Genomic DNA, 15591 nt, shown 5'->3' with positions numbered 1-15591 from the left:
GGTATCTTTACTTTTACTCAAGTATGACAATTGTGTACTTTTCCCAACACTGTTTATTATATATTTTACAAATGTATCAACTGCACTCGTTTTTGTAAATATATAATATATCCCCCTAACCTAACGTAGCATACAGTACCAGTCGTCACACATTTTAATGGTGGGTGAGACCGGAAGTAAACATCATGTGACGTTGAAAATCAGCTGATCCAGTGTAGACATCTTTAATCACGACTACAACGGTTAATTCATACATTCCTGGCTGTATTTCTCTGGTATTTAATTAATTGATACATCGCACTAAAGGATTTACAATATTTTAAAGCATGTTGCATTTATTGTATTGAAATCACGGTGTTTATATTTTCAAGGAAACAAGATCCTAGACTGGTGCAACCATGGCGCTCAGCGATGCCGACGTTCAGAAGCAGGTACATTGCAATTACAGCCTTTTAACCTTCACCCGTCTATCCATCTGCTGCTCTATTTAGGCCGTTTCCTTTCTTATTATAAATGATTGCATCTGTATATTTGTACGGAGCAGAATTGTGATTGTATAATGCCAAGGTTGTCATTGAAAGAAATCGGAAATACTACTACTAAAATACAATCACAATGTCTAGTATGATTAGGGCTTTTTAATTGTTAATAAATTGAATTTAGACATCTAATTGCGCAATACATTTACTCAGTGCGGTATTTGTGAGGGAGAGATGCAATATATGGTCACATGATGGTAAAACCCATGGTCAGCTGAGGAGTCCTATGTCCAGTTGTCTTATCTCACCAATCCTTCTCATGCACTGTATATGGTTTAGAAGCATGTTTTGTTAGATGAACATTACATGGAAAATTATGGAACAGAAACATAAGCTATACACCAGGCAGACACATTCCACACCACATGGTGGAACCGAAGGAGACAAGTTAATTAATGTACAGGGTAATGAAGCTTTTTAAGTCTGCCACTTGACTCTCTTCAGTATGAAATATGACTTGGAAAGCATGCCTAATGTGGTGAGTCTTTTACTGTCAACTCATCTCTAATTCACAGTGTTTTTTCTCACTGTATAGATCAAACACATGATGGCCTTCATTGAGCAGGAGGCCAATGAGAAGGCAGAGGAAATTGATGCCAAGGTACAGTGCTTATTTACAAGTGACTGGCATAGTTCAGCACACACACACATATTGTGTGTTTTCAGCAAACACAAACTCAAAAGATTTGCGTAGGCACATTCAACTGAAATAAGAAAGCATGATCCCTCCACTAAGACATAATGAGAATTTACTAAATTAAATCAATCATTTTAGTTGTACCTTTAACAGTTCTACTGGTTCAATGCTTCTTAAAATGTATCCTCAATAGTGAGGAATGACCCTACCATCATAAAGATAGGGCCTCATTGCATGCTCTGAGTGACAAGTGTCTCCCCCTGCAGGCGGAAGAGGAGTTCAACATCGAGAAGGGCCGTCTGGTGCAGACCCAGAGGTTGAAGATCATGGAGTATTACGAGAAGAAAGAGAAGCAAATCGAGCAGCAGAAGAAAATGTTAGTCACTCTTTATTTACAGCTCAGACAGTGTTGCTGCTAGTCTCTCAGCTCCCTCAGAGACTTCCTCAATCTCTTCTTTCTCTAAAGAGGAATTTGTCTGACACACAACTTCCTTTAAGTCTTTTATATAATAAATGTGAAGTCACATCCAACAGCTCATTCATTGTAAGAAGCACAGTATATGTTACAGTAGCTATGGCTTACACCTGCTTGGACTTGTGATGTGGTCCTGTGCCACAGCCTCTTGTTTACTTACCTCTCTTCCTCTACAGTCAAATGTCTAACCTGATGAACCAGGCTCGTCTGAAGGTGTTAAAGGCTCGCGACGACATGATTTCAGTAAGTTTAATTTGTCTTGGCTGGCATATTGTTTTGTTCAAACACAGCCAGAGGCATGATGTTCTGCTACAGCACCGCATTTTATGTAAATAATAGGCTAACCCCTCTCAATGTGTGTACTCAGGAAATGTTGAGCGAGGCGCGTCAACGGCTGGCCAACGTAGCCAAGGACCCAGCCAGGTACCCAGCACTGATGGACGGGCTGGTTCTGCAGGTGAGGCCTTTTTTGAAATAATGCAATACAGTTTTAGTGTTTTATTAGGATTCCCATCAGCTAAAGCATCAGCTACTCTTCCTGGCGTCCACACAGAACATAAAACATGACATAATACTGAACATGAATCGACAAGAACCGCTCAAGGAGAACTACATGCGTGGAAAATAAGACCAACAGAACTTAAAAAGGTCCTGTACTGGGACAACGCTGAGAGAAACAGAGATAACTATTACTCTAGGCCTACATTCATATGTTACGTTCAGTGTAGTTTATCAGTTACACAGTCCTGCATACATATCAGTATGCTGTACATAGGCCTGCATGTTATTTAGGTCAAAGGCGTTGTGCAGTGAGTTTTTGATTTTATTTACAGCAAATCTTTTTAATGTGTCCTTTGCTCTGCTGTTTAATATTAGGGTTTCTATCAGCTTCTTGAGACCAAAGTGACCATCCGCTGTCGTAAACAGGACCTGCAGGTGCTTCAGGTCAGAAGGATCCTTTTCACTCTAACCGTTCAATGTTGTTCAAGTGTATTTCCTTGTATACCGGGTTGATGCATGATTCATATGTTGTATTCCTATTCAGGCGGCTATCCAGAAGACCATTCCCGTCTATAAAGCAGCAGTGAAGAACAATATTGAGGTTCGCATCGACCAGGACAACTTCCTGTCCCCAGACATGTAAGAAGACAGTCCCTTGTCTCAATGTGAACCCATTCATTTCAAATAGGTTTTACTTTGAATTGGTATTGATTGATTAACACATCATTGAAAAAAAAATGTCTTCTGTGGTCTTTCTACGGTGTCAGTCAAGGGTTCATGAGTTAATTCAAAGATGTTTGTATGTCTCCTTCAGTTCTGGAGGTATTGAAATCTACAACGCTGATGGGAAGATCAAGGTGTCCAATACCCTAGAGAGCAGACTGGACCTCATGGCTCAGCAGGTAAGGGCACAGGGACAGTCTCACAGGAACTATAATGGCACGATGAACAGCTAGCACATCTAGTTAATTGACAGTTTTCCTATATCAACAACCAACAGTGTGAATATCCTCTCATAAAGCTATCGGCTTACCATGATTCTTTAGTTGTATACGCTGTGTGACGTTTTGCACATGATTGTACTGCCAATTCTCAGATATAGTTTGGCCCCTTAGTCTTGTGGTTTTTCATGAGGTTCAGCTTGGCACTAATCCAGTGTCTGTCTTTCTGCTCAGATGATGCCTGAGATTCGAGTGGCTCTCTTTGGTCAGAACCAGAACCGCAAATTTTTGGACTGAGTGTCTCCATCCATTGTCTTGAAGAGGAGTTATTTATTTTTGTTGTGTGACAGTTACCATTCCTGTGTCTGTGAGAAGTATTCCAAAAACGCAGTTAAAATGGAAAAGACACCATTTGTTGTTTTGTCATGTATTGTTGTATTTCTGTGCATCTTGGAACAGTATAAAAGTTGAACTTCATTGCAGATGTGAGTAGGAGGAGCAACTTTTGCACAGTGGCAATGGATCTGCTGCTCCCCCTGGGAATCTTGGTTTACACACCGCAGTCATCTTTATTATGATTGGCTGGACAGTAATCATTTCAGTCTGATTGGATCAGGCTGCATGAGAGAAATGGAGTAACACAGTATGACTCATAATTCCCATAAAACCTAGCAGTCAAACAAGGAAATGGTTCCAATCGTTTTTTCATCATACATTTTTCCCATAGGTGATTTTAGAAACACTTAAAATAAGGGCTGTGTTTCGTGTAGGCTTACCAAAAAATGTACCGCTAATGTGGCTATAATAAAGAACTACAAATGCGGGATGAGACTGCCGAATCGAGGCAAAGGTAAGAATATCTATCATTTTCGGATATGAGAGTAAATAGAGCTGAATAAGTCACCTTGTCCTAGAGATTTACATGGTTATCAAAACGTCACCCAATGGTAAGCCTACACAAAACACAGCCCTTATTGTAAGTGTTTCTAAAATTACCTAAGGGGAAAAATTATGGTGGGAAAATTATTGGAACCATTTCATTGTTTGACTGCTAGGTTTTATGGGTATTATGACACCTCCACTGTGGGGCTCTATTGTAGCTGATGCATCTTTTATCGGTTCCTTATTTAATCTAATAACATCTTTCTCTCATGAAAAAATATAATAAAAAATTGCATGGAGCATTGACTCACCCATAGGTATTTGCTCCCATCTATCACAATTAAAATGTAGTGATGCCGGAAAAACATTGAAGACCAACAATTTCCTTATCGAATCCAATTAATTTATTGATGTTATGTCTTTGCTGTTGTATCATGAAACAGAAGGAAGGGTCAATATTTCCAACTGAAGAGGTTATTGTGAAAATATGTTATAAAGTATAAATCGATAGTATCAGTTGCCTGCTCTTTTCTGACCTACACATTTTTCTCTTATCGTAATACAATGCATTTTTTTTGTGACAAAGGAGTTGCACTATAGTCTCTTGTTATTTATTAAATTGAATCATCCGTGGCTCCTCCAGAGAATCTCATGACATGTTGCATTTTTGGACTGCATTCTGCTGACTAGCAACAACCATTAAGGAAGTGGGTATAACACAATGGTATTGTGAGCCCATCAACTCAGACTAAATAGCATAGTACTGGGGTAGTTTATTGAGAAAGGTTTGCACACTTGAGAAGGAAAAAGGGAATAAGGGAAGGGTAGAATACTTTGCTTCTGTTGCTTTTCATTTGTAAGTATGCTTTATTTTATTAATGTAAACTTTGGTTGAATTCAAATTGTATGATTATCTCAACATTCCTGTTCAGGGCTGTGTTCCATTGTTCTTAGAAATCAAATTTTATTTGTCACATACATGTGTTTAGCAGATGTTATTGTGGGTGTAGTGAAATACTTGTGTTTCCAGCTCCAACAGTGCAGTAACATCTAACAATACACACAATCTAAATTAAAGGAATGTATAAATATTTGGACGAGCAATGTCGTAGCGGCATAGATTAAGATACAGTAGAAAAGGATAGAATACAGTATATACATATGAGTAATGCAAAATATGTAAACATTATTAAAGTGACTGTCGTATTCCTGGTTGTAATGCTGGTGAGTTACCGCTGCTCTGATATCCAAAAGTTCTTCCCGGCTGTATGTAATAAACACCAAACAATTCCTGGGCTAATAATGTAAGAAATACTGCTAAGTTTCCTAAGAGCTTGAAGCATGGCAGCCCTACCCGTCAGCACCATTTTCTCTAGTAGCATCAGCTTCTAGGTTTGCAATAGTACCTTGTGTTCTAAATTACAATCTCTGAAAAACTCTTTGTTCATTGTTGAATTAAATCTAGTATTCAGTTGAATGAGTGGCCTCAAGAAGGATTTCCACAGCTGGTTCTTCCAACCTCCAATGACACTGCAGAACAAGGTGGTTTTGCCCTCTAGAGGGAGGTATACCATCACCCTCCAGTTGGCAGCTGTGATGTGCTGTGTGACAGTATGCGGCGGGACCCCTGACCCCCGTCAGAGGGAGACGATGATTCACCAGGAGGCCTCCAGGCAGACAGGGGGTCGTGTGCAGCTGACAGGTGCAGAGCAGCGGCTCGACGCACACCTTCGCAAGCTAAAAGAACAAGAGATGGCTGCGGCCCAGTTCCCTCCTGCCTTTCACTTCTTCAAGGCACGGCCCCTCATCCATAAGAGTCCCATCTTTAGCCTGCTGCAAAGGATGCCCAAAGGTAAGACAAGTAATACAGTCCCACCGCCCTAGTGCAGCTGAGGAGCACCTTGGCTCACCTTATAAATATGTTTACCATCAATTTAACTGCATTTAGTACATTCTCAATACTGGGTTACAGGGGCAGCCCTCCACATCCACAGCTCATCCCTGGTGAGTGTTGATTGGCTGGTGAAGAACATCACATACAGACCCCATTGTTACATCTGCTTCACACGGGGCAGGTCTGTACGGTTCGTCTTCTCTAGTCGCCGGCCCTTCCCTACCTGGGACTGCCTCTACTGGCAACTGTTGAAGACCTTGAGAGCCGACATGGCGGATCCTACAGACTTTGACTACAGGTAGTCCACTATATCATTAGAGCCAAGCAATTCAAATAGGCGTCTATGAATGAACACGTAGTAGCAAAAAGACAACTTTCTTATTCATGGAAGGGTAGTTTATTGTCTTTTTGGATGTTTTTCCAGCTTGATGCAGAACCTCACACTGTTCACTGAGGATCCAGACACTACCTATCCGAGCCAGGATGCAGTGTGGGAGAGGTTTGAGATGGCATTCGTGGCCTTAGCTGGGCTGGTCACCTACGCTCCTGTGTTTAAAGACTTTCTCTACAAGGGCTTAGAACAGCTGTTTCATGACAACATTATGTACCTGGAACTAAGAACTGGACTATCAAGGGTTAGTACTGTGGGCCTTAATCAAAAGTATATTGTGCAATATAGTGAGCTGGAATTACATGTTACCTAGGCTATATTAGATACCTAGATTTATTTTTTCCCCTAAGGGTTTTTGGTGATGTGTTTTGCCTGTTTTTATTCTGCACATCCTGCAGACATATGAGCTGGATGGAAGCATCCATGATAAAGCCTGGTCCCTGAGGACTTATCAGGAAGTCACTCAGCAGTTTGTGGCTGAACACCCTAGCTTTCTGGGAGTTCGACTCATCATTTCCGTCCATAGGTACAGTACAGACAAATACTATTTATAATCATTTCGGACTTGATTGAGCTTGCCTGTTGCAATGGAAACAATAGAATGATTGGCACTGCCCTTGTGTGCACCTTAGGGTTCTAAGTGTGTCTGATGTTAAAGCGGCTGTAAAAGAGGCCATTCAGATGCAGAAGGATTTCCCAGAGTTTGTTGCAGGATTCGACCTGGTGAGAATTCTCTTGAGGGGTAGAACCAATCATTATGCCCACTCATTACTGAAAATAAATACACAAACAATTTCATGATTTAATACATTTACATAATTATTTATTGCATTGCATCTATTCGACACACATTGCATAATGAACTGTTCTTTTGTGGTTTTAGGTTGGCAGGGAGGACAGGGGAAGACCTCTCTGGTTCTTCAGGGAGGCCTTATCTCTACCTGCAGAGCTTGGAGTCACGCTGCCATACTTCTTTCATGCAGGAGAGACTGGCAAGCATAGGATGATTTGATTTAAAACAATTGTGTAATTAACAAAAACAAATCCACGGTATATACACATTATTGTGATGCACTTATAGTATAACGTGTGTGTGTGTGTGCTTGCATTCATACTGGCGCAGACCAAGAGGGCACTGAAGTGGATGAAAACATTCTGGATGCCCTACTGTTCAACACCACACGTATTGGGCATGGGTATGCCTTGGCACACCACCCACTGGCAAAGGAGCTCTCCAGGAATGGAAACGTGGCCGTGGAAGTATGCCCCATCTCAAACCAGGTAAATGCCATATTGTCAGTACTCATCATAGTACAACTAATTCCCATTGGTTAAATAAAAAAGCAGCACTGTAGGGTGTTTCAGTTGGATGACAATAAAGTTAATCTTAACTGTAACTCTAGATATCTCTGTGTCAGTTGTCATTAGTCCATTGAGTTAAATCAGTGTTGACGTCCCTGAATCCCTGTGTGTCTATGACCAGGTGCTGAAGCTGGTGTCCGACCTAAGGAACCACCCTGCAGCTGTGCTGATGTCTGAGGGCCACCCCATGGTGGTCAGCTCTGATGACCCGTCCCTGTTTGGGACCACTGGGCTTTCCTACGACTTCTATGAGGTGTATGTGGGCATCGGTGGCTTGAGGGCTAACCTGGGCACTCTCAAGGAGCTGGCCATCAACTCCATAAGGTGAGGTCAAGAGTTGTTTAGAGAATTTCAATGTAATAGTATTTCATGTATCTTTATGGTATTACCTCTGTTTGCGCTGGATAATAAGTGTTCCATCTCTCATGACTGCTAACATAGCTAGCTAGCCTATGGGTGATTGGGTTCGGAGATTACCAACTGCTTAATTTGTAGTCGTGAAAAGTATGTTTGACAAAGTTGTAGTTATATGTCCTAGTAACCACGACTCTACCATAGATATAGTTCACTGCCATCACAGTTGAAGGAGAGAGGGCTGGCCATGTGGCAGAAGACGTGGGATAAATTCATCTCTGAGAACTCACACAGTAATCCCTGAGCAGTCGAGGATGGGACTTCTTCAAAACCACAATGATGTCAACTCAGCTCTATATGATGTCAACTCAGACATATATTCTATGACCCTCTGGTGAAAATCTACAGTGAATCAATAACAAACCACAAATGAGCGGAAATACAGGAATCCTATATATTCTTTCTTTGCATTTACATTCAGGACCAAGGAGAACACAGCTCAATAGTATTTCGCATTCTGTGAGGAATGTACATCTGTCCCCATGAAGCTATGTACAACCAACAGCTCACTAACATCACACAGTCATCTCACTGCTGACCATCTCACTGCTGACCATCTCACTGCTGACCACTGCTGACCACCGGCTTTTCAAAGCATGATGATAATGATGTGTTCATAACAAAGTGGTACGGTGATAATTACCAGTTGATAATAACTCCTATAGTCCCGCTGTATTGTCTCTGGTAGGCCTATCTCAGTGTATCAGAAGTCTTTAATCAGATTCTGTATGTTCCAGTGCTGCCCACTGCACTCCTGAATGATGAGCTGGTAGTAAGTGTCCTCCCCTGGGGCAATCTCCAGACATCTCTTTGTCTGTCTGTTCTGGATGGCTTTTCCCTGTAAAAAACAGCAAACATTCTACTGTACAGTATCACAATAAAAACCACTAAAATGTAAATGACAGTTCTTTTAGCCATGGTTTTGGGCATGTTGCCTTTGAAATTCACTGTGTTTCAATATGCTTATTAGTATACATTTTCCTATTTACAGAGTGTTGTAATCCTCACCTGTTGGAAGTCCCAGAGCATGTGGAATCCCTTCTGCTTGGCCACTTTGCACTCATAAAGTCCTGGGGTTTGAGTGCCAGTGTCCACCAGACAGCGATTACTGTCGTACTTATGAGACCTAATGCCTCCAATGTAGATCTCCCCACTGGTTCGATAATAACAGTTCTGGACAGAGAGTATAGATATTTAGGCTTTTCTGAGTCTGTGGTATTGACAGTACTTTGCATTGTGGTATGGATCGAATCCCAAGTCTGCCATGGGATGAACCATATTATACATGTAGTTATATAAAAAAAATACTAAGCAATGATTCTACAAACCTGAGGACCATAATAATGGCATCCATATAAAATAGGTGTGTTCCCTGGAAATGGGCCTTGATCTATACAGAGATCCATCTTCAGATCATTGACCAGCTGTTGATTTTATAGAAAGAGATTAAACGGTTATAAAAGTGCAGATTATCATCCTGGTACAGTGTATATACATACAGTATAGATAACGAATGTGTTATGTCAAGTATGAATGTATTTACAAATAAAAGTGGGTAGTGTCTTGGTCGTGTAGTTGAATTAATTGTATATAATAGAACAGCAGAGTGGACTGTGTGTGTGTGTCTGTGTGCAGAACAATGATAAAGGTTTCAGCATCACTCACAGCTCCATAACCAAGCAAGTCACCCAGGGGGTCTAACATGGGATACACGTTATCCAGATACCACTGGAAGGGTTTGCAGTTCAGTCTCTCTCTCAACTTCTTCCTCTCTGAAACATCCCCAATGTCTATGCCATGATCCTGTGGTGAGAAAGAGGAAGATTTCTAAATCAGAAACACAGGCCATGTGAGCAATCCACCTATTATCCACTTTTGCTTACCGCCATCATTTTACATAGATCCTATGATCTTTATTATGGCATTGATTAATAGACAATTGTTTTATAATATTGACTGTCTAGTCTACTTATTTTCAAACACAAGTCATGCAAAACAGCAACCATTGCTATTCTATATAAGCAGCTGAACTAAACCTACTTTTTTGAATGGTTTGTTGTGTACAGTACCTTCAGTGGGATGTTCCAGGCAATGTTGACATTATGTTTGTAGTCATCCATCCAGACCTCAGCCACTCTCAGAGCATTCCTCTTCATTGTAATGCTCAGGTCAGGGAGATAGGGTTTATGGGCCCTCTCGATGTGGGCTATTTTAGAACAAGGTATGACCTCGACACTTCCACCACAAAGCCACACCTAGACACACCAAACACCAAGAGAGAAGAGAAGGAAGAGTTTATAGATATGGACTGAAGTGTCTGGATGTTGGATGTAGATTGGTTTGTTCAAACTGAATGACTCAAGAACAGAAGTCTGCTTTGATTTCAAACATTCATTTAGAAACTGTAGCAGAGGGGCTTACCCGGATGCCCAGTTCAACATTTTCACCTCCATAGATCTTCATACCACCATCCAGAGCACCAATTTCCCCAAAGAACAGGCGATCAACCACTAGTATGCCCATAATGGAGGGGCTCCTGACAAACATACAGTACAAATCATGGTCAATTCCACATTGGGAGAAGTGACATTCATTTTAATGAATAGATAATGCAAAATAATAATCCAGGTGTAAATATTAGGTAAGATTTTCCTCCCAATGCTGTGCTTTCCTTATCGCCAATTCAAATAGACTTGTGAAACTGGACTACCATCCTATGATGAAATCACGACCAACTCACTTTCCTGGCTGTGACTCGTCTTTCAAGGCATACCACTCAGGTCTGAAGGACTCATACATACACCACAGGGCCCAGTCAAAGGCATCTGCAGAAGGCCCATAACGTGTGACTGTCAAGTCATCGAAATGGACTTTGTCAAACACCGGTGTCAACACCAACGTGCGGTCCTCCTTTATCCGAGCTAACAGAGGCTCCGCCCTGTTCACACAAACACAGAGTCAAAACACCATGTTGGGGGGGATTCAAAAAGTCTCACTGAGATATTTCATTTAGACTACCATTCCACATGGACCTCTATGTGGGCATCCAAGATGGCCACCACATCTCCTGTAGCTTCCCTCCACCCTGAGAGGCGGGCCTGTGTGAGACCGAGCTGCTCTGAGTGTCTCTTTCTCTTCACCAGGCCTGGACGCTCTTCATGGATGAAGCTGATGTAAGCATCCAACTTCTCCTTTAGATCCTCTGTGAAAGCAGACACTTGCAAATCAGTGGTACCCAACGAAAGTTAAAAGCCACACCTACATTCAATCTAAATGTTAACAAATATACTATGAAATGTTTCTATGCGGAGAGCATAGACCAATTAGGCAAACCATTGGAGCTGTGGTCATCCACCAGTATAATGTCGTTGAGCAGGCGTTGGGGGGTCTTGTCTATGATGCTGCGGACTGCTCTCTTGATGATTGACAGGGCCTCGTCCAAGTAGATCAACACCACACTGATGGTGGGCAGGTCATGGGGATACTGGTGCTTAGCACACCTAACAGGCACAACAAACACATTTGGTCCACCTCATATCATTCATTCACTTCACCAAAGCTGCTGGTTCACTCTAAAAGTTAGTCCATTTCAATGTCATTTGTCAAACTGCATTAAAAGTGCTGAAGATTGAATTGACCTCTGATGACCTCGGATGCAACAGACTGTGGTTAGAATTCAGAAGTCTTGAGTTAGACATAATTTGTTGTGTACAGGTGGCGAAGGGATGAGGAAAATTATTTACTTAGGATCGCGAGTATCAGGGAGTTCCCTGTTCAGGGGTAGTCTGTCACTCAGGAAGGCGTTGTATCCATACATCTGAAACAGACCCTCTGCCTCATTCTGCTCCTCCTCTGAGAGCTCATCACCCCAGCTTGTGAACAGAGCTGAGTTGGGGTACACCTTCTTCACCACCTTCCTCTCCTTCTTGACCTCGGGAGCCTTCACAGCCTGCCCCTCTTTCAGACTGATCCCCTTGTTGATTGACTTCACTGTGGACACACATGACAGCTGCTCATCAAACTATAATTAATTGGTTATTACTGTATAATTCAGATTGTTTAAGGCCAAATAAATGAAATACAGGTGGCTAGTTGAGCCACATGAGTCACTCCTTTTGATACTGTACAAACAAAGCATGAACTTATTTGCACTGTTTGCATTAGCTTTTTAAAAGTTGATAAACAAGATTTGATCTGCCTTGGAGGATTACCTTGACGTAACTGTAAAAGTAAAAGTAAACAATGTGGAAAACTTTGGCACACAGACATTGATAGAAAAATGTAACACATTCTGTGCAACAATCAACAGTATACAGGATTAAAGAACATTCTAAATGATTATGGGCCATATTTTTTTTATTTGATCTAACCCTTTATCAGTTTATTAAACTCTTTATTTAATTGAGAACAGATTCCCTTTTACAATCATCACTGTGAAGTGTGAAATAACATTCTGGGATCAACTCTTTAGGCTAGATTCTAATGTGTTCTCAAATCCTCTAAATCTGCCCTACCATCTAGAACAGTGGCAGACTGTAGTCCAGATAAAGTACGTGGACAGAGCTACTGCCATTTCCCTTCCAGGTAAGTCACAGTTAAATGAAGGAGATTGAGACTTACACAGCTTCTCGATGTGAGCCTCCATCTTTTCCAGCCTCTTAAGCATGTCCTGGCCCCTGGACGAGTCATTCTGATGGGCCCTCTGCAGTCTCTCCCCATGAGAATGAACCTCCCACTTAATGGATGTGATGTAGAGTATTCCAGCAGCCATGGCCAACAAAGGGGCCAGCCCTCGGACCCAGCCTAGCCTCATCGTCCCTCTGAGTGTAAGCGGTCAGCCTGGGGATACAGACAGGATGGCCTTCCTCTCTCACTCTCTCACTGAGATCCAGGCTCGCCAGAAAGGAGGGAGGGGTGATGTAAGACATTTCCAAGTGAAAAAAGAGAAGAGCAGTAGCAGATAGTCAATCAAAAATCCATTTGTTTATTACAAGTTGCAACAGGGAGAAACCTCCAGCACAGAAGCAGAGAAAATGTCTAACTGGCCTTCTCTGAGAACAACCTTATATCCTAATCAGCGTACAAATGTTCTGTAAACACCAGCCTGAGAGGCTTGTAGGAAGTCAAAACAGAAGGCAGTGACTTTGTCAGCTGCTACAGAATCACATTGTTTCACACAATATAATAATAATCAGTGTATCCTCTGTCCTTGTACCTTCAGTCTGGCGTCAACCTTATCAGCAGTTATGAGTTTAGTCCATAACATACAGCCTCTAGTCTAGTGACCATCAACCCAAGTGTTACGAACAGAACACTGGAAATCACATGTATAACAGAAACTCCATATATACTAACATTTTTGTTGAGCCCTCTAATTAAATCTGAATTTTTGTCATCTTAAATATTCCCATTACAGGTGAGGTGCACCATACCTGGCTGGCTGATTGGCTGGCACTCAGTGGGTGTGAGTTTCTCGTCACTCTCGTCCCCTAGACCAGTGGACCTCTCCTTGCTGTCAATCACTCACTGTCCCTGGTCCTGGAGTTTTGGTCAATATGATAATTGGCAAAATGATGTGTAAATGTGTAAAACACAGGGCTTTTCAGAGGAAAAGTCCACTGAAGAAAACAGTGACTTATATTTGTCTTAGGCCCATGAATGTGTTCCTTGTAACTTTATAGCCTTTTGTCCTGAAAAATATATCAACAATGATAAACTAGGCTATAATGAGATACATCAAACATACATACTTGCGCAGACCAGGTGGGCACTGAAGCGGATGAAAGAGAAGGGAAACGGGGCCTGGAAGTTTGCGCCATCACAAACTAGGTAAATGCCACGTTGTCTGTCAGCCCCTGTAATAATATGACTAATTCCCATTTGATTCAATGCAAAAAGCACTGTAGGGTATTTCAGTTTGTGGACAATAAAGTTCCTCTTAACTTAACTAAAACTCTAGACACAGTCGCTACCCACTGGGCACACACTGGTTGAATCGTAATTTGCCAACGTATGATGACGTGGAATCAACGTGCAAAATACATTTGATTTGAAAAAAGTATTCAACCAATGCGGTTTTCATCTAATTTCAACCAGCATTGTAAACATTGAAATTAGGGTAAGACTTCAACCTTAATACATTGACTTAACCTGACTATCGGGTTACATCAATCTAATTTCAACATAATCATCAGAACTATGTATACGTTGAAATTACGTAGAAAATTCCAGGTAGAAACATTTTTTGATTTATTTATCATATTCCGTTATATTGGGTGGTTGAAATTATGTTGAAATTTATATTTGATTATACATATGTTATTTTACCTTGTTTCAATGTTGATAGTAAAATGCTATGTTTGAAGCAGCATGATTCTTTCAACATCATGCCATCAACCAAAATAAATAGGTATATTAAAAGAAAATGTGAAGCCACATTGCAACTATTCTTGCCTGAACAGTGACTCCTACTGGTATATGTGACCCGTTTCAAGAAGCTAGTCGTATGTCATACATCACTACATCACTACTTCAAAATGCATTTTTGGTGAGAAATGCATTCTGGAACATGTGAACTTTCATATGGCTTAATAACAAACTTTTAAAGCATCTGTAAATACAAATAAAAATGAAAAAATGATAGTTGGTTTAGCCTCGGAAAAAGCCAGGAACCTTCCCACTAGCCATGATTGGCTGAGATAATGGATTGGGCTGGTCATACCGAGATATGAGTTTGGATTGGTCTGCCATGTAGCACCCTTCTGTCTATAACATGAGCTGCTCAGTATGTGTAGATAATCCTTGCTACCACAGCTTTTTTGAAAGATATAACGTCAGCCATGGAGAACTGCAAAAGTTCTGCTACTGCTCTCAACAACATTGCTGCCCAGAATTTAGCAGGTGCTATCAACGAAGATCAGTGGGAAAACTTTGTGATGGACTACTTTCTGCACACGGTCAGTGTGGACCAGAGTGACTTGACACAACAACGGGCCAAACAAGCTGTATCTAGCTACAAAACAATTGGAAAAGACATGCTGCCATGAAGCGCTCATCCATGTATACGGTTAAGAGTCTAGCTACATTTTTAAATATTATACATATCAAATTTTATCATAAAGTTGTTTTCATTGCAAGTTAAAGTGTACTGTTAGATAGCTAGTGAACATTAGCTTGCTGGCTCGCTAGCTAACATTACGTGTATGATCTGTGTAGTAATATTATTTGTATCTGAGAAAGCCATTTGCATTGCTAGTTATAGCCTAATGTTAGCTAGCTAGCTAACATTGAACCTAGTTGGTTAGCTTTAGCTACCTGCAGTTTATAGTCCAGCAATTAATGGCTAGCTATGACAAACCATTTACATTTACATTTGTACTGTCTATGGGTTGGGATTATGGTTAATTGTTTAGCTAGCTAGCCATGTCTAAACAAAAGACTCCACTTCACAAGAGAATGATTACATGACCCATCAAGTTAGCCAGGTGTGTCTGGGGGTGATTACGGCCATCTATTGTATTTCATAAACATGTGTGCATGTCTAGATAATAGTGAC

General features: G+C 41.1%; 3 protein-coding genes across 3 annotated transcripts; 2 read left to right on the top strand and 1 right to left on the bottom strand.

Annotated features, from left to right (window-relative positions):
- The first annotated feature begins 141 nt into the window (after nucleotides 1-141).
- LOC106609471 (V-type proton ATPase subunit E 1) lies at nucleotides 142-4488 on the top strand. Its single transcript, XM_014208336.3, has 10 exons — nucleotides 142-275; nucleotides 372-431; nucleotides 1075-1140; nucleotides 1443-1552; nucleotides 1828-1894; nucleotides 2019-2108; nucleotides 2528-2596; nucleotides 2697-2791; nucleotides 2967-3054; nucleotides 3328-4488. The coding sequence occupies exons 2-10, from the start codon at nucleotides 399-401 to the stop codon at nucleotides 3388-3390; spliced, it is 681 nt and encodes a 226-aa protein (XP_014063811.1). The 5' UTR covers nucleotides 142-275; nucleotides 372-398; the 3' UTR covers nucleotides 3391-4488.
- A 204-nt stretch (nucleotides 4489-4692) lies between these two features.
- On the top strand, nucleotides 4693-9603 carry ada2b (adenosine deaminase 2b). The gene is made up of 10 exons (XM_014208295.3): nucleotides 4693-4831; nucleotides 5441-5827; nucleotides 5948-6167; nucleotides 6294-6504; nucleotides 6659-6786; nucleotides 6893-6983; nucleotides 7144-7252; nucleotides 7384-7541; nucleotides 7744-7946; nucleotides 8181-9603. Exons 2-10 carry the CDS (start codon nucleotides 5452-5454, stop codon nucleotides 8278-8280), a joined length of 1596 nt encoding a protein of 531 aa, XP_014063770.1. The 5' UTR covers nucleotides 4693-4831; nucleotides 5441-5451; the 3' UTR covers nucleotides 8281-9603.
- Nucleotides 8608-15568, bottom strand: LOC106609389 (putative polypeptide N-acetylgalactosaminyltransferase 8). The gene is made up of 11 exons (XM_045722066.2): nucleotides 12657-15568; nucleotides 11780-12026; nucleotides 11370-11536; nucleotides 11055-11238; nucleotides 10777-10974; nucleotides 10458-10572; nucleotides 10106-10291; nucleotides 9702-9839; nucleotides 9365-9460; nucleotides 9045-9209; nucleotides 8608-8874 (listed from the first exon to the last, which is right to left on the bottom strand). The coding sequence occupies exons 1-11, from the start codon at nucleotides 12847-12849 to the stop codon at nucleotides 8740-8742; spliced, it is 1824 nt and encodes a 607-aa protein (XP_045578022.2). The 5' UTR covers nucleotides 12850-15568; the 3' UTR covers nucleotides 8608-8739.
- Nucleotides 15569-15591: the final 23 nt, after the last annotated feature.

Source organism: Salmo salar, chromosome 07, assembly GCF_965601325.2.
Source record: "Salmo salar chromosome 07, fSalSal1, whole genome shotgun sequence".
NCBI lineage: Eukaryota > Metazoa > Chordata > Actinopteri > Salmoniformes > Salmonidae > Salmo > Salmo salar.
The sequence above is the reverse complement of the archived record's forward strand: the minus strand, read 5'-3'. Positions and strand labels throughout refer to the sequence as shown.

What these genes read in the sequence shown, in the direction of transcription:
- LOC106609389 (XM_045722066.2), bottom strand. Translation starts at nt 12,849, where the DNA reads ATGAGGCTAGGCTGGGTCCGAGGGCTGGCCCCTTTGTTGGCCATGGCT. An exon ending in GACGAGTCACAGCCAGGAAA is followed by an intron (nt 10,573 to 10,776) that starts GTGAGTTGGTCG and finishes TATGTTTGTCAG; the next exon opens with GAGCCCCTCCATTATGGGCA. An exon ending in ATGTTGAACTGGGCATCCGG is followed by an intron (nt 10,292 to 10,457) that starts GTAAGCCCCTCT and finishes TGGTGTGTCTAG; the next exon opens with GTGTGGCTTTGTGGTGGAAG.
- LOC106609471 (XM_014208336.3), top strand. Translation starts at nt 399, where the DNA reads ATGGCGCTCAGCGATGCCGACGTTCAGAAGCAG. An exon ending in CTCGCGACGACATGATTTCA is followed by an intron (nt 1,895 to 2,018) that starts GTAAGTTTAATT and finishes GTGTGTACTCAG; the next exon opens with GAAATGTTGAGCGAGGCGCG. An exon ending in AACTTCCTGTCCCCAGACAT is followed by an intron (nt 2,792 to 2,966) that starts GTAAGAAGACAG and finishes TGTCTCCTTCAG; the next exon opens with TTCTGGAGGTATTGAAATCT.
- ada2b (XM_014208295.3), top strand. Translation starts at nt 5,452, where the DNA reads ATGAGTGGCCTCAAGAAGGATTTCCACAGCTGGTTCTTCCAACCTCCA. An exon ending in CTCATCATTTCCGTCCATAG is followed by an intron (nt 6,787 to 6,892) that starts GTACAGTACAGA and finishes TGTGCACCTTAG; the next exon opens with GGTTCTAAGTGTGTCTGATG. An exon ending in TATGCCCCATCTCAAACCAG is followed by an intron (nt 7,542 to 7,743) that starts GTAAATGCCATA and finishes GTCTATGACCAG; the next exon opens with GTGCTGAAGCTGGTGTCCGA.